Source organism: Bombus vancouverensis, chromosome 11, assembly GCF_051014615.1.
Source record: "Bombus vancouverensis nearcticus chromosome 11, iyBomVanc1_principal, whole genome shotgun sequence".
Taxonomy (NCBI): domain Eukaryota; kingdom Metazoa; phylum Arthropoda; class Insecta; order Hymenoptera; family Apidae; genus Bombus; species Bombus vancouverensis.
In genome coordinates this window covers 10,378,869-10,395,845 of record NC_134921.1, presented here as the reverse complement: position 1 = coordinate 10,395,845, position 16,977 = coordinate 10,378,869, and the positions used below count along the sequence as shown (strand labels likewise).

At 28.4% G+C, this 16,977-nt stretch overlaps 4 protein-coding genes across 10 annotated transcripts; 2 read left to right on the top strand and 2 right to left on the bottom strand.

The window, feature by feature from the left end:
- The first annotated feature begins 937 nt into the window (after positions 1 to 937).
- On the top strand, positions 938 to 6,436 carry LOC117154802 (beta-1,3-galactosyltransferase 1). 3 transcript variants are annotated; one of them, XM_076622538.1, is made up of 6 exons: positions 938 to 1,303; positions 1,801 to 1,862; positions 1,952 to 2,192; positions 2,753 to 3,018; positions 3,090 to 3,361; positions 3,441 to 6,436. In XM_076622538.1, the coding sequence occupies exons 3-6, from the start codon at positions 1,952 to 1,954 to the stop codon at positions 3,862 to 3,864; spliced, it is 1,203 nt and encodes a 400-aa protein (XP_076478653.1). In that variant the 5' UTR covers positions 938 to 1,303; positions 1,801 to 1,862; the 3' UTR covers positions 3,865 to 6,436. The 3 variants fall into 3 exon arrangements, with proteins under 3 accessions (XP_076478653.1, XP_033185983.1, XP_033185981.1); XM_033330092.2 differs by lacking the exon at positions 1,801 to 1,862 and having other exon boundaries at positions 940 to 1,303; positions 1,952 to 2,135; XM_033330090.2 differs by lacking the exon at positions 1,801 to 1,862 and having other exon boundaries at positions 940 to 1,303.
- LOC117154801 (uncharacterized) lies at positions 5,695 to 7,681 on the bottom strand. Of its 2 annotated transcripts, XM_033330089.2 has the most exons (3): positions 7,588 to 7,681; positions 7,427 to 7,498; positions 5,695 to 7,247 (listed from the first exon to the last, which is right to left on the bottom strand). In XM_033330089.2, exons 2-3 carry the CDS (start codon positions 7,473 to 7,475, stop codon positions 5,818 to 5,820), a joined length of 1,479 nt encoding a protein of 492 aa, XP_033185980.2. In that variant the 5' UTR covers positions 7,476 to 7,498; positions 7,588 to 7,681; the 3' UTR covers positions 5,695 to 5,817. The 2 variants fall into 2 exon arrangements, with proteins under 2 accessions (XP_033185980.2, XP_033185979.2); XM_033330088.2 differs by having other exon boundaries at positions 7,427 to 7,680.
- Positions 7,682 to 7,995: 314 nt separating this feature from the next.
- Pex5 (peroxisomal biogenesis factor 5) lies at positions 7,996 to 11,279 on the top strand. 4 transcript variants are annotated; one of them, XM_076622537.1, is made up of 9 exons: positions 7,996 to 8,308; positions 8,620 to 8,797; positions 8,908 to 8,990; positions 9,085 to 9,529; positions 9,614 to 10,157; positions 10,229 to 10,397; positions 10,475 to 10,632; positions 10,696 to 10,863; positions 10,940 to 11,279. In XM_076622537.1, the coding sequence occupies exons 2-9, from the start codon at positions 8,725 to 8,727 to the stop codon at positions 10,977 to 10,979; spliced, it is 1,680 nt and encodes a 559-aa protein (XP_076478652.1). In that variant the 5' UTR covers positions 7,996 to 8,308; positions 8,620 to 8,724; the 3' UTR covers positions 10,980 to 11,279. The 4 variants fall into 4 exon arrangements, with proteins under 4 accessions (XP_076478652.1, XP_076478651.1, XP_033185978.2 ...); XM_076622536.1 differs by having other exon boundaries at positions 8,615 to 8,797; XM_033330087.2 differs by having other exon boundaries at positions 8,620 to 8,990.
- A 192-nt stretch (positions 11,280 to 11,471) lies between these two features.
- On the bottom strand, positions 11,472 to 16,926 carry LOC117154797 (BLOC-2 complex member HPS3). The gene is made up of 3 exons (XM_033330079.2): positions 12,980 to 16,926; positions 12,775 to 12,889; positions 11,472 to 12,704 (listed from the first exon to the last, which is right to left on the bottom strand). Exons 1-3 carry the CDS (start codon positions 16,202 to 16,204, stop codon positions 12,523 to 12,525), a joined length of 3,522 nt encoding a protein of 1,173 aa, XP_033185970.2. The 5' UTR covers positions 16,205 to 16,926; the 3' UTR covers positions 11,472 to 12,522.
- Between the last annotated feature and the right edge of the window lie 51 nt (positions 16,927 to 16,977).

Sequence of the window (16,977 nt, the reverse complement as noted above, 5' to 3'; positions counted from 1 at the left end):
ATTAAACACGAACATACTATTTAAATGAAGCGGATAGAAGTGTAGAAATGTTGATGAAGTCGAAATGAAAGTACTAATAACAACAGGGTAACGCTCGACGAGACAAATTTTCGCTCCACGACATTCAAGAGTACAATGACACCTCAGAGCACGATTCTCCGCGAAACTACGCATTCGAATATTTCGCACCAATAGCAAAGCTCCATTTGACGTGACAATATATTACGCCAATAGGAACAACGTTCAATTTCATTTGAGAATATTCTGCACCAATAGGCACGCTTGATTTGACTTTGACAATAAATTTCGCCAATAGGAGCGTTCGTATATACAAGCGCGCGCAAATTTAGCGTATTCAAACAGTCAAATGGATGAAATTAAGGAATAGAGAACGTATTTAAGACAATGTTCAGTAACAAGTACGAATAAGATTATGTTCTTAATGAAAAGCTTTTGTTTCATCATAATTTTATGTTTATCATCAAGCATAAAGGGTAAAAATGGAGACTGAGAAAAATCTATCATAAAACAAAGAATATTATAATTTGTTTTTAACAACATAACGTTGATTATTCAAATTGTTTAAGATAATTAAAGATTGTTGTTTATTAGACTTGAATGTTAATAATTGTTAATATGTTAAATGTTAATAGAGGTTGATATTTTGATAATTTGATTTTGATATTTTGATACATACGTATAAGTATGCAAATTTCATATGGGGATGAAACAAAATAAGATCTTTTTGCACGTAACGACGATTCTAGCAAATTCGATAATTAGACTGATTATAATTCCTACATCCACCGCTTTAAATCATAGGGAGCATGTCAAAACCTCTGATTTTTTACGCAATCGGTATTTCAGAATATATAACATAACAATATAGCCCATAAGATGCCAAGTCTCCATACCACAGCCTTAGTAAATGTCTGTACTCCGTTTGGTCTGTGTCTATATCTCGACTGTGCTGTTATAGTTGTTACCAGAGAGGAAATTTCCTCTCTACTGGTACAGTGCAATAATACAGTGCAAAACAGAGAAATCAAAGTAATTAACACTAGGTGGAACTGCATTCGCGCGATATCTGACAAATGACGAAATGACAAGCTATTTGGATTCAAGGTACAGTCTAAGAATCACGAAGATTTGAGTAGAAGCTTTTTCTTTTTTTTTTATTTTTGTCATATACTCTAACGTGAAATTTCTGCGATATGTTTTGATAAATCGTAAGTACGATCTTACGACAGAGGTAAATGGCGAGTTGTCAAATGCAGCGTAACGCAATCACCGCATTTCAAAGGTAAGGTTGTTTATAATGTATCCAACTGAAAAATTGAATTTTTGGTTTTATGTCAATATTTAGCAATATTTATTACAGTTTATAAAGATAGATCAATTTTGTATCGTACAAAGTAATAAGTAATATACATTTATTATATCAATATTTTACACTAAATTTATATTCGCTATTGATGCATCTATGATTGAATTAAATTGCTACATTATTTCTTAACTGATACAATTTAGGACATTAAGGAATGTAACTATTAATAATTTCATTGAAATAATTTTAAAAAACCTGACTTATGACGATCTATGTTGTAAAAGTGTTTTCAATGTTTGAGACCATAACATTTGATTTATTACTCCATTCAATTTCAAAATTGACATTTATTTTGTTTCATAATATTATTATAAATGTTACCTATTTATTTTTCAAATAATCATTATCATTGAAAAATGCATATATTGATAAAGTAGCTCTTATGCTTTTGTTAAATAAAAAATGATATACAGAGGATCATCTTGATTGTTGACAATCAAATAAGATAGAATTAAATGAGTAAAAAATTAATAAGGTAAGACTATATAAAGAAAAATCCAACATTACTTATTGGCCATCACAATATTAATATTATATATTTGTATTAATATTATTTGTTCTTAGATGGGCAAATCGCGACTATTGCCATTGAAATTGCCATCAACCACCAATATAGTTAATAATGGAATAGTTAAAGGAAAGATATCATTTGTCCGAAGATTAGCAGTAGGATTTATGATCTTAGCTACACTTGGTTTAATATATGTACCAGCATACCATTCAGCTCAAGGCCCATTTTTAGGCTTAGGTGAGACTCCATCTTCTCCAAAACACATTGGTGTTTCACATTTGGTAGCCTCAGTAGGTATGCATTCACTAACATTGCTAGAGCTTTTGTTGTGTTATAAACTAACAAGACTTGATATGTAAATCTACTTTCACTCTTCTCTTTATAATTATTTGTCAGTTACAAATTTAAATTCTATGGACTATAATAATGTAAGCTTAAAAAATACTGTAAGAATTACATAAATAAGTATAGTTTATATAGAACATATTTACATATTACCTACTATCATATTAAATACCCAATGAGTCAAGGATTTTTTTTTAGAAGGGAAGGAATTCTTTTTATAATGATAAGTAGTAGGTAATTTATTCAGTTGTATATTCATGGGAATTCATGTTAGAATTAGCGAAAAGAAAAAATAAATTTGAATAGTAGAAAAAGTATCTGCAGTATACTTCAATCTTCCTTTTTCCATCCACTTAATGTAGAATGCTTGAGTGATGCTATAATAAAATAATTATTTAATTTTATTAAGCATGCATATGAAGTCAAAGCTTAAGGAAAAGAATTTCATGAATACAACTTTCCTTATAGAATTAAGATAAAATATTTCTGTAAATATAAATAATTTACAGCGCAATTGCCAGGATGGGCATATAATACTTCAAGAGATCTTTGTGTATATATTCATCCAGAAAATACAACTTCAGTTTTAAGTCCTAATGATATATGTTCTTCGTCACCATATCTTTTCATAGTTATTTGTTCAGCTGTTACAAATATCCAAGCTCGAACAGCTATAAGAAGCACTTGGGCTAATAAGAATAATTTAGATAATATATATAACTCGACTGTAAAGATAGCATTTCTTTTGGGACAAAGTGATAATGATACACTTAATGTATGTATTTATGTGTAAAATTTCATAAATGAAAACTGTTACAACAAAACCAATAACAAATTACATTACAGAGTATAATAGCTGAAGAAAGCCATCAATACAATGATATCATTCAAGAAAAATTTTATGATACTTATAATAATTTAACATTGAAATCTGTAATGATGTTGAAATGGATAACATCAAATTGTGGCCAAGCAAAATATCTCATGAAAACAGATGATGATATGTTTGTAAATATTCCTAGTTTAATGAAAACTTTACAATCAAAGTCACTAACTGATACATTGTTAGGTTCTCTCATCTGTAATGCTAAACCTATTTTAGATCCAAATAATAAATGGTAAGCAACATACATATCATAATATAAATATAAGATAAGAATATATAGAAAGAGAATCCATACAAATGTGTTTAATTAGGTATACACCAAAATATATGTATTCAGGGAAAATATATCCTAATTACTTATCTGGTACGGGGTATGTAATGAGTTTAGATGTGGCATTTAAATTGTATCATGCAGCATTAAGAACACCATTACTTCACTTGGAAGATGTTTACATTACTGGTCTCTGTGCAAAACATGCAAAAGTACGACCTGTAAATCATCCTGGATTTAGTTATGTTCCACGTAAACTGGATCCTTGTACATTAAAAAATGCTATTACAACACACAAAGTAAATGTGTCCAGTATGTATGTTATATGGAACAAATTGAATGATACAAGTCTCTCTTGTAGTAATCATTCTCATATTGATAAGAAATCAGTTACATTAAGCAGAAGTGGTAGAAACATTGGATATTATACAGTAAAGAGAAGACCTATTAACAAATGTGTTTAAATTAACTAAAATTTTTAAGTATTAAACCTGTTATTTATTATTGATTTAATATTTATTAAAACAAAATTCTCGATAAGTATTATGATAATTATAAAACAGAGTTGTACTAAAATTATATTGACGAAGAGAACTTTTTTTAAAGCTACAATAAGAGAGATTTGTAATTGATGTTTGAATAAAAGTTTTACAGACTATTTTTCCATATGAATAGCAATAGTTTTTAAGAAAAATATTGTCAATTAGACTTGCTCTTATGAGTTAACTTCATTTTTTATGTAAAAAGATCTAAATAATTCGGAATCTTCAATGATGATATCTTATTCAATTTAATATAATTTTAACAAAAACTAGAAAAGCAAAACTAGAAAAGCAAAACTAGAAAAAAACTATATAAAACATTTTACAAGTGTATTAAATTACACTCTTTGTCTAAATTGAAAGAATTTCACTTTGATATTTTCTCACAATTCTAAGAGAATTGTTATGAGAACATATGTATATATACATGCATATATTTTGCTATTTGTACCTATTGCCAGTAAGTCTTAGTAGTTATTTCTTTAATAAAAATTTATTTAGTTTAAAATTTGTTCAATATTATAAAACATTGGTATATTTTCTTATACTCAAATATTCTAATTATTTTAGTAATCATTTGCGTAATTTTAAAATTCGCCGCTTGTTATTTATTACCTATACATAACACTATATACAACTTAGTAATTTTAGTTGGGACTATTAAAAGTAGAAAATTCATCCATCCAATTTTGACTGTATGTATTTTGTGCAAAATACCATTGTTAGTGTCGTATTATGATATTTACATATCAACGACACATATATTTAACTAGTATGAATTTGATGTAGCCTATTGTATGCTGAGGATATATAAAATTTTGTAAAAGTTCGTTATAACGTATTAATTAATACTAGTGATATTCATAATAATAATTACATTTCTTGTACTCCAACTAATCGAAACGATTACCATTTTATACGATATTTTAATGATTATGGATATAAAAAAGAAATACATTCCTTGCTAATTCTAATGCAAAATGCATTATTAGTACACCAATGTTTAAATCAATTATTAGCTCAATTAAGTAATACGAATTCATACTCATTAAGCTTGTTGAGTGAGATTCGTTCACTAGTGAAAGCAAAACTAAGATTATTAATGACTCTACGGACTATTCTAGTGGCCTTAGAGAAAAAGATCTTGTTTTATTTTATATAAATATATTGTTAGAAAAATTGAACTTTAAAGTTTTTCTAGCATATTACGAAATTTGGTGCTATATAGCAATTAATTATACGTTCGCCGGATGTACTTTTTTACAGATCATCATTTAATTTTTATGAAAATTAAGTTTTACATAATAGTAAAAATGTATTTTTGAACACAAAATCGATAAAATTTAATAACAAATTTTTATTAAAAATATTACCACGCTTGTTGTTTCTTAGATGGACTGTACACAAGTGCATACGGTATTGATACATACGAAAATTTAACGATGCATTTATCTTTACAAATTTATATATACATACATATATATATATATATATATATATATATATATATATATATACAACTGATTTCTTACGCGCGTCTATTAAATTGTCAAAAATTTGTGTCCATTAATAAATTGTATAACAAAAAGAAAAAAATATTGTTAAGGGTATGAAAAACGTATTCTTTTTCTAGTTTTCCTCCCATAAAAAATGAAGAAAAATCAACATTTGTAGCAAATTATTATTCCATAAAATTTTAATAAAAAATACCATATTTAGAAAATTGTGTTTAGAAAATAAATACACAGTAGATATCTTATACGTATTACGACATAATTATTGTATGCATAAATATTTATACACAATTATTACAAATGATTTTATAAGTATATGTGTATTTAGGGACAATATTCTTTTTTAAAATTTGTTAAGAATTTAATTGCCTCTTTTTTCCTTTTTTTTTAAAACTGGATCCCTTTTAAAATCAATACTAGATAAATTCTCTAATCCTTCCTTTAATTCTATTTTGGAATATTTTTTTGGAGCAGATTCTTCGGTATTAAAATGTACAGCCTCTAAACTTTCTGTTAATTTAGCTAATTTAATCTTTTCTTTTTTATGTAACTTTGACAGTTTCTTTTTCTTTATTTTAGTATTTAAATAATCCACTTTCTTTTTAAAGTATGCATCTGATATATCTGGAAGTGTCTTGGTTGTATCAACTTGCTTTACAGCTAATTCATTACAAGAAAGTTCTGTTTGAAATTTGATCTCTAATGTTTTAATATCTTCATCTTTAATCAAAGGTAAGTCATTTTTGTGTGATCTTTTAAATTTCTTTGCTTGAGAACCATGCAATTCATCTTCCCATGTATCAGTGATATTAGTGAGATTATATTGATTGTCTTGATCTTTCTTCTTTTTTAATTTATTCCTCTTCTTTTTACTTTTTTTTGTTGGTGAAGATGTACCTGTATATTCGTTTTCAGTATGATCATTTACTTGATCCTGAATGTTTTTTTTAGCTACAGAATGCACTACATAATTTAATGTATTTTCTTCTTTTTCAGCACTTTCAATATCACAAGAAATTGAACTTCTCTTTTCTTTCTTTCTTTTCCTCTTTTTACATTTTTCTTTATTTTCCCGTTTTAATTCTCCTTTTACTGTGGCATGTATATTTCTTTCATCACTATCGCTTACATTACATAAAATATTTAATTGATGACTTAAGTTATTTATAAGTCTTCTATTCTTTTTATTAGTGGTTTTACATCCTTTTGGAATCATTACACTTTCAGTAGAAGTCATTGGTAATACTATGTTTTCATCATTAATCTCTTCATATTCATTATTATGGGATATGATATTGTTTTCCAATTTTGTAGTGTTTAATAAATACTTTTCTTGTTGGGCAATTCTTTTTAATTTTCCATTTAATTGTAATCCATGTCTGGCTCCTTTATGGGCAGTTCTACCACCACATAATTTAAATAACTCTTCATCTGTTAAAGGAACATGTTTGATATTTTCTTCAATATTTTGTTTTTTATGCATATTAGAACTACTTATCAGTATTAAGTTGCCATTAAATAATTTAGTAGTTTTAAGAAAATTTCCATATTTAGATTCATTTTTATTTAACTCTTCTTTAGGAAGATCATTAGTTGTATTTTCTTTTGAAACAGATATTGAAACTTCATCAGTTCGTGATTCAACTTTGATACTACTAGCTGCTTTGTTAAAAGCATGTTCCCACCAATTATTCCAATCTGTATCTTTATATCCCACTCCTGCTGTATCAAATTTTAATTTTTGTTTTAAAGGTTCTGTAATGCCACTTTCATATTTACCTAAACCTTTACCTATATCAATAAAATATGAAAAAACATTTACAAACGTGTATTACAAAATTTACATAACAAATTTATTTAACAACGAAGTACACAAATAAACATTTAAATACATAATACTTTAAAGGTATTAAATGTAATAGTTATAATATAACTATTATTATATCATAATAATGCTTGTAAAATCATACCTTCCGTCCAGCCATATTTCATAAGCTGAGACTTTGCAAAGTCATTCATGTTTAAACTTTCGTTACTATAATCTTATATAAAAAAATGTCATTTAACAACTTACAAATACAGCACAATTTACGAATGATACATGTTTTCATTAACTAGAAGCAGAACTTACCTAGTGAATGAAAACTATATTATTTGCTGGATATTCTGCATATTGAAATTTCCATAACATCCGTATTGTGGCGCTACTGTACAACTGTGAGCTATTATGCGATTCACAGAAATTTTGTCCAATTTTAATATCTAAGGAATTTTCATAAATATTTTCTTTTTTAATATTTTTTCTTTTATTATTTTAACATAAACATTGCATTATTAATTTGGATTTCTTGCTCTTATTTCAATAATATTTCTTTGTATAGTATCTTTTATACATATTATTTATATGTACTTTGTTAATAAAAAAATCTTGAAATGAATATTAAACATGAAATGATGTTATCATTATTTTTAGGGATTATATAATACTGTTAGATGAACAACTTTTATTTAACTAAAATATATTAAAAATATATTTTAGTACTGCGTATATATCATATACTACATAAAGAGGATGCTCAAGTCTTCAGATAGATCTGCAACTTGTCCACGGTTTGACGTTCGTTAGCCAACAAACACATAAAAAATGGCTTTATAATACTCGTCTTGTCTTAACGTTACGTTTGCCATGATAATACACCATTATACAACGAAATTTATTCGACTTATAGTACCAATATTGTTCGATGGCAAGGAAATGAACAATTTCAAACAGTAGATTTGATGAAACACATTTAATATCTTGTAACAACATCATCGGAATATTTAATTATACATATTAAGAACGAAACGAGGTTTGTGAACTTTATACCTTTACCAATATTTGTGATATTTTACGAAATTTGCATTCATTTCTACTTTTATATAATATCATTGGATTCTAATGTTGCATAAAAAAATTTTGCGCAAACATTTTATCTCAACTATACCTTTATTCGATATTTAATATCGAATAAAATAAATGAAATTAATAAGCATCTTACTTTAATTGATTGAATTAATGAGATTAATGTTGTAGAATTATTTTACTATAATGTTTATAGATATATTTCATGCATTATTACTTTTTATTTTCAAAAATAACACATTTCTTTAATCAGTTTAGGTATATATTGATATTATAAAAAGATGGCATTGCGTGAATTGGTGGAGGGTGACTGCGGTGGACCCAGTTCTTTAATTCGTTTAACATCACATTTTGTACGTGATCATGGATTCAAAGAAGAAGGAATACGTCATCCTTTTGATCATGGGGAACCTTTCCAAACTTCAGATTCAGACCAGTTAGTTAAACAATTTTTAGAAGAAAATCCTTCATGTCCTCAAACATTTAGAATGGATAATTTATTGCAAGAAATGCGTGAAATTGATCAAAATATTCATCCACCTATAGCAGCACCAGGAGTTGCTCAAGAATTAACCAGTTTAGATACAGCTTGGGCAAATCAATATCTTGAATCAGGACGTCATTTTAATGTAATTCTCATTTTATCATTGGAATTCATATATTAGCAGCATTATAGTATAAAACAAATATTTATTACAAATTTGTATTTTCTAATTAATACAGGAACACCATGCCGATGACATTTGGCATCATGAGATAGAGCAGAATTCAAACATTATAACTCATCAAAAACATGAACTTGGATTAGGACCAAAATGGGCAGAAGAATATATAGAACATAGCAAAGATACTATACACAATAACATAAATATGGAACACCCAACAGAAGCAATAGAAAACAGTGATAATCCTAACTTTGAATATTCGAAGTTTATGAAATTTATGAAACAGGAAGGAGATGTTCCCACAAAAAACAATGAAGAATCACTGCCAGATGTTCAGAATACAAGTAAAGACTGGACAGAACAATATGAAAAAGATAATCAAAAGACTGAAGACAAAATTTCTACCAATAATAGTCAAGAAAATGAAGTGACAGCTAAGATAGAAGAAGTAGCTGCTGCTAGTAATTGGATAGATGAATTTCAAAAAGAAAATATTTCTTCAGGTTGGTAAACATATTAGTACCAAGTTAGTATCTGTAACTAATTCTCCTTATAGACATATTTATAAAAACAAATTTTTATTCTAGAGACAGACAATTATGAATCTACATTCTTGAAGCTTCAAAATGAATGGGAAAAGATTTCATCATCTGGGGAACTATCTTCCAAGCATCCATGGCTTTCAGAATATGATACTTTTTATGATCCATTTAAAGATTATCAATTTCGTGAAGAAAATCCTATGAAAAATGTTCCTAATGCATTAGAAGAGGGTAAAAAAAGATTGAAAGATGGTGATTTACCAAGTGCTATACTTTGCTTTGAAGCAGCAGTACAACAAGATGAAAAAGATTCAGAAGCTTGGTTACTTCTTGGTAAAACTCAAGCTGAAAATGAACAAGATCCATTAGCTATTTCTGCTTTAAAACATTGTCTAAGTTTGGATCCTATAAATAGTGCTGCTCTTATGGCACTTGCAGTTTCATATACAAATGAATCTTACCAAAACCAAGCATGTGTAACACTTAAAGAATGGTTACTAAAAAATGAAAAATACAAGCATCTATCAGTACGGAAGGCTAGTAGTCCTGAGCAACAATCAAAATCCAATGTGTCAACTATTTTGTTTAAGTAAGTAATAATAAGTTTAACAAAATACACATATATAGAGTAATATCTAATATTCTTCTTACTTTTTCTAGTGACGTACATGAAGAAGTAAAAGATCTTTATATTCAAGCTGCACGAATGAATCCGTGGAATGAAATAGATGCCGATGTACAGTGTGGATTAGGAGTCCTTTTTAATTTATCTAATGAATATGATAAAGCTAGCGATTGCTTCCAAGCAGCGCTGCAAGTACGCCCTGATGTATGTAATAAATTAATCTTTTGTAATGCGTATTAGCAATTGTTAATATATTATCGAAAACGTAATATTTTCGGAAGGATTCTAGATTATGGAATAGATTAGGTGCAACTTTAGCTAATGGTCAAAAATCGGAAGAAGCTATAAATGCGTATCATCATGCTTTAAAATTATCACCTGGATTTATTAGAGCTCGTTACAATCTTGGAATTTCTTGCATTAATCTTGCTGCATATAAGTAAGTAAAATTTTTACATTATGTACAGTTTTTTACATGATTAAATTATTTATTTTTCTACAGAGAAGCAGGTGAACATCTTGTAATAGCGTTAAACCAACAAGCTGCTGGTCGTGGAATTCACAGTGAAAACTTTTCACCGAAAGCGATGTCAAATACCATTTGGTCAACACTGAGACTTGTCGTTTCGCTTATGCACAAATATCATTTAAATGAAGCTATAGAAAACAGGTATGGTTAATAAATACTTCTTAATAAAAACTATTAAATTTCATTATATAAACAGTGGTACTCTTTATTATTTCAGAGATCTAACAAGGTTGAATAAGGAATTTGAGATTGTATAAAATATTGTTGACTTCACCTGTTAAAAAGTATAAAATCTTTTTAACTTAGTGTATAAGATATCGTAAAATAAAGTAATTAAAAATATTTTTCGTAGTTGAAAAGTGTACATAAAAAAAAGGACATTAAGAAGATGCTGTCATATAATTTCTTTGTTATAAGAAGGGTTAAGTTACATATATTAGATGTCAAAAAACTAATTTGTTGGATATGTTTGGTAGATATACAACTTTTTATTGTTTTATCTTATATAAATTAAAAGCTATTATACTATAATAAAATTGTTATGCATTTAATAAAAATTAGTTAAAATAATTGAATCCCTGAGATAAAATAATTCAATAGAGAAAAATCGGTAATATCATATGTAAAAAAAGAAATGGAACGAGCGATCCTGAAACAATAAAATAATTTCCATCCTTCTTTTCCTTTCTTCCTTTAAATAAATAAATAGCATTATAAAAATATGATTACATAATAAAGAAGCATTCTGATATGAGTTACAGCTATGTATTATTTCTTTATAATTTATAAATATCATAGATCACTTCTAACATAATTATATTACATTTGTAACAAAGAGAAATTAATCCTAAAGGCACATTAAAGTTACATATAATGTAACATTCAGAAAGTGATGAAAATACATTATAGGATCAACAAATATAATAAAAAGTAACTACCTTAGCAGTACGTGATTTCCTAAACACATGCCACCCCGCCCTTAGCGGTTAAAATATAAACAATTTTTAACAAATTCTTAGAAATATTCAAACAGCAGTCAAAAATACAATGATCGTTACTACAAAATTTCTTAGTTCAGTGTACAAAGCAATCTATTACGTTAAATATTATATATAACATTGTAAAATTTTAATATCTATATGCTTGGTTCTCTGTATAAACTTTTCATAATTATGATTCAACTATTTCATTAGCTAAGGGAAAGATAACATACGTCTAGATATAATACAATATATCTATATAGAACATTTCAACAATCAATAATAGGTGAATTAATTTTATCTATAGTATTTGTCTTTAGTTTCTGACAATTTGTTATATATAATACAACTTCTTATCCATAAAAAATCTTGTGCACGACCAAGATTTTAATCAAGATCGAGCATTTTAAATAATTGCATTAAAATAAATATGTACTTTTAAAAGTATTATACAAATGATGAGTATATTCAATAACGATTTGTAAATTTATAGTTATATTCAATAAGAAAAAACACCTATATAAATGAAAAAAGTGTCTGAAATGTGATCACAGAGATAGAAAGTCACTAGTTACGTTAAACGCCAAGTAATTTTAAGCAAAAAGTTATAATTTATGAAAGTCGTGCCATATGAAAAAGTATCGTTTTCAACAAATTAGATTAAGTACAATTTGTTTCGAATCTATTTTCTCTAGAATGTATAATTTTCGTGCAACAATTTTTTGTTGCATTTAGATCATATGTTTTTTTTTCTTTATAATTAAAATTGGACCTATGCTATCATCAAATGACGATAAAATTGATCAGTAGAAATTAGCGCTCACAATTTTAAAGTCGATAAAAGTTGTTGTCCAGTTTCTATTATTAAAGATTTAACATGTTCAGCGTGCATAATTTGATTACACATTTCACTGCATTTTTGAAATGTTATTACATCATCTTTTGGAAGAACACGATGTAAACTTTTTAAGGACAACGCATGTGGTAGATAATTCAAAATTGCTGAAACGATAAAAAGTATATTATAATACAATTTAATATACTTCAGCATAAATATATCGAAAAAATTTACCTTTCATAATTTGCGTGTATAAACACTGCAATTCTTGTCGAGAGTTCGATACAGCAATCCTATTTTGCGTTAACTCAATTAAATACTTCCATTCAGAATCTTTAGTATACATGTCCTAAATTTGTAACACAATTTTATGAAATTCAATCATAAAAACAAATTGAAAATACCGTAAAAGTAGTGGATTGAAATATATGGTATTTACCTTTGCATATTGCACAACAGCTTGAGGACAATTATCCATTAAAAGTGTTGTTGTTTCTTCAGTATTTTGAATGCACAACGCTTTTAAAGATAAACTGCCATCAATCTCTTGTGTTTCAAGAAATTGCTTAACTTCATATAAGCACTCATTTGGTATAAAATCACAAGATAATACAGACTGTAATTTAAACAATTCCGTTGGTATAGTTTTTTCAGAGTCAGTCTTATCGATATCAGCTAAATCTTTTAGATCGCTCACATTCAAAACTTTTTGATAATCTTTCGCATACGGTGGCATCCCGTTTAGATAATGAGGTCTAAACTTCACAAATATGAAGTTATCATAATTTTCTTGTACGTTTTCTTTATTTTCTATTTTGTACACTTTTGTTTGTGTTAACTTGCCTAAGTATGATCGTACTAATAGCTTAAAAGCTTCAACCAAAGCGAAATCCGTACGTATTTGATTTTTATTTATAACAGACGAATCTATAATCAATTTTGTACTAAAGTAGTTGTGAAGATATTTTTCGAGAAATACTTGTAATGTCATTGCCGCATTATGCCCATCTCGTCCTACTCTTGATGGTAAATATTCTAAAAACACCTGTATAATTTGATGAAGAGATAGGATTCCATCCTCTTCGATTAATTGTATCAGAATTTCAGCAAAGGTTGAATTTTTCTGACGCATTAACGTTCCAGCGAAATCTGAAAACGTAGGAATCATTGGACTTCTCTTTTTCATCGCCGTCATATCAAACAACAGGTCCCAATGTTCTAAAACTATTTTCTTGACACATAATGCTGAGACTGGTTCAAGTACTTTCTCTGCTTGTTCTTGTTTTTCAGCTTGTATGTATAAGAGTGCCAAAGCTAACTTGACTAATTCGTCCGTTTCATATAATAACAAAAGATGTATTAGTTTTTCTGTAGTATATTCTCGTAATACGGGACTACTGAAAATCAATTTCAATAAGTCTGGTTTCTTTAATTTACATATTATTTCTACAATATTAAATCCTTGGAACAAGGCATCTGCTTCCGGACCACTTTTCATCGTGAAAAGTATATCAGTCAAAAACGTAACGAGACCCGGTGCATCTTGACTCGATTTCCTAGATAATACTTCTGAAGGTTTTAAACCCGACATTTTATAATAGGGTATACAGAAATCCCAATCTGAGTCATATTCGGAACGAATATAATAGTCTCCAAGCAGCGCGCATGATTGATTATACAAGTTCTTCAATTTCAATCCATTTTTATTTGCGATATCATCAAATTCATTAATGTCTGAGCAATTATACACAGCGTCTTTAGCTAAACGTATCAAAGCATGAGCTTCCCCTAACAAATGTCGGTATGTGCTAGGACTAGAAGATTTATGACTCCTCGCTGCGTTTAAAACATCGTAATACAAATTCTCCAATTTAGGTAAAATTAAAGAATATAAAGTCCAAGAGTTTTCTGCTTTGGCTAAGAGGATTAGATAATTTTTGCTATGTAATAATTTCTGTATCCCCAGAAATGGCCTTAATCCTATTAAACAAACAGGCTCAGAAACACTAGGGCATGTAACTCTTACATTTTCTATATCATTAGACATTCTAGCAACATGATGAGATAAACGTAGAGTGTAAGATTCAAGACCAGCTTCAGTCAATGCATGCAAAGCAGTATGCTCCAAAGCTACATGATTAACAGGTGCAGTAAATGGATAAGTAGTTAAACAAGTTGCATCTGTAGGATTTGAGCTAGTAGCAGAGAAATGATAAAGATATCCTTCTTGCAGTGTGCATAAGAAGCAACTTACGCCCTGCAAATATGTATATTTATCTGATCTGAGGATTGATTTTTTTAAACAAGAAGTATTACACTCCTTCCTCATGTATAATGGCTTCAATAAAGAGCAGCTGAACAGTTCAGAACTTCCATCAAGTTTATTATTAGCTGCCATTACTTTAAGAGACAATAAATTTTTTATTGTATAATTTTCCGACCATCCTAAATCAGGAGAATTCGTTTTAATTATAATCCTTATTTCTGATGGGTTTAATACGAAAGGACTTAATGCATGCCCAGGTCCTGCTCTTTCCAAACTTATAGATGGTAAATTTATAGTCAAGGGTTGTGAATATCCATCTATAACTTCTTGATCAATTAATCTTTGTAATTCATCCCTTTCATTATACACTAAATGATCCAAATTTATAACAGTGTCATTATTATTAGATTTTATTTTTCTGAAATCTCCTGTCTCCAGTTTACTCCATATACTTGTTTTGGAACTTCTATGCCTCCTACCTTTAAATTTTGTACTTGTTCCACTAGAATCATTGTTTTCTGATACAATAAAGTGCAGATCTTGACTAGAACTTTTACATTTTGAATTTATTCCTTGCAATATTGTGTTATCATCTTGATTAGTCGTATTATTACTGTTTTCCACAAGAGAGGAATCAGTGGATATAGATGTTTTATCAATAGATGAAGAGTTTGTGGAAGTTAGAGAACTCAATTGATCAATATCTTCATACATTGAATTAGTCAATCGAAAAACACATAAATTTGTTTTATCCATAATTGATATAAAATCTTCAACAATTTCCATGTGTGTAGGAGAAAATGAAAAGCCCAAGGACCATGGTCGAGCCTCAAAATCTATAAACTTCATCTTTGATACTTGCTGTGTTTCAATTTTAAATTCATGTAAAATAGCACTATTTCCGGAAGCCACTAGGAGGTTGCCAGTACTTTGGCAGCAAGCAATGAGTGTAGGTTGCACATTTAATGGCAACTCTATCATTTCTAAGCTATTCAATGGTCGATTTAAACTTGGAGTAACACGCCCAGCTATTCTAGCACGCATAGGTTGACTTTGATCTTTTACCATAGCCCAGTTAACATAAATTCTAACAAAATTATTAATTGTTTTCCCTGTATGATTATTAATGCTTGCATCTCTAGATAATTTTGATTCTAACGTTACAACATAATCTTCTTTGGTACAGTGCACCATTTGATTAATCATATCAACTGTTGGAAAAACCGTATGTAGTTTAATATCAGATATCATCAATTCCCAAACTTCGACGCAATGAGTTGACAATGCTAGGAGTAGCATTTCATGTCCAGATGCATTTGCTATACAGCTTGCAGTTGGCTCCTCAATTTGAGTGATATTTTGCCCCAGAAAATTATGTACTGTGATTACACGCACCATGTTGATTTTTGTGCTAAAAGAGCTCTTTAAACATACCTATCTTACGTATGAAAAAAAATTACTATATCTAATTATAGTAAGTTGATCACCTTTGCAACTAAATTGAACATGAATTCAAGTTAATAATTATTTTGTTCAAATCTGATATAAAACTTATACTTTTTTACATTACTACATGATGTGATCGAACAATATTTAAAGATATAAATTAGCATAAAATTCGTTGAAGGTTATTTTACATTTTTAAACTATTACTACACAAGTTACTTGCAAAATATGTGACAGAATAATAAGTTCGTTGTTTTTTCGAAATTTTTCAATATCAACGAGATATAATATATAGAATTAAGCGTAAGAAGATATCACCGAAATATCGCTTTCTTTCTGCTCCGATTAATAGGTATATATCTTAGACCGCCCAAAAATCCGTGTTAACGAACTCAATGACGCGTACTTTGACATTTCTAATTCATGTTTTATACATTTAATACCTTCATTATGTGACAAACATTGAATATTGAAAGTGACAAATTACGATAAAGTACGAGAAAACCAACTAACGTCGTATGGAAATGAGCACTACGATATTTTATACATGATTTTGTACAATCTAAAAACACTACGAATATCACAAAGTAGAAGAATGCAAATATAGCTCGTTCGTTTGACAGATCTTTTAGTACGCGCATGTACACTAATGGTTAGAACATAATCGTGCTACATACGCGCTCTACTAGTTCTTGCCCGCCAAATGTGATAAATATGCTGTTTCG

Coding starts and splice junctions, on each gene's coding strand:
- LOC117154802 (XM_076622538.1), top strand. CDS start 1,952: ATGGGCAAATCGCGACTATTGCCATTGAAATTGCCATCAACCACCAAT. Junction 3,019..3,089: donor GTGATAATGATACACTTAAT/GTATGTATTTAT, acceptor ATTACATTACAG/AGTATAATAGCTGAAGAAAG. Junction 3,362..3,440: donor TTAGATCCAAATAATAAATG/GTAAGCAACATA, acceptor GTGTTTAATTAG/GTATACACCAAAATATATGT.
- LOC117154801 (XM_033330089.2), bottom strand. CDS start 7,475: ATGAATGACTTTGCAAAGTCTCAGCTTATGAAATATGGCTGGACGGAA. Junction 7,248..7,426: donor GAAATATGGCTGGACGGAAG/GTATGATTTTAC, acceptor TTATTGATATAG/GTAAAGGTTTAGGTAAATAT.
- Pex5 (XM_033330087.2), top strand. CDS start 8,643: ATGGCATTGCGTGAATTGGTGGAGGGTGACTGCGGTGGACCCAGTTCT. Junction 8,991..9,084: donor AATCAGGACGTCATTTTAAT/GTAATTCTCATT, acceptor TAATTAATACAG/GAACACCATGCCGATGACAT. Junction 9,530..9,613: donor AAAAGAAAATATTTCTTCAG/GTTGGTAAACAT, acceptor TTTTTATTCTAG/AGACAGACAATTATGAATCT.
- LOC117154797 (XM_033330079.2), bottom strand. CDS start 16,204: ATGGTGCGTGTAATCACAGTACATAATTTTCTGGGGCAAAATATCACT. Junction 12,890..12,979: donor CTGTTGTGCAATATGCAAAG/GTAAATACCATA, acceptor TTACAAATTTAG/GACATGTATACTAAAGATTC. Junction 12,705..12,774: donor ATACACGCAAATTATGAAAG/GTAAATTTTTTC, acceptor TTATCGTTTCAG/CAATTTTGAATTATCTACCA.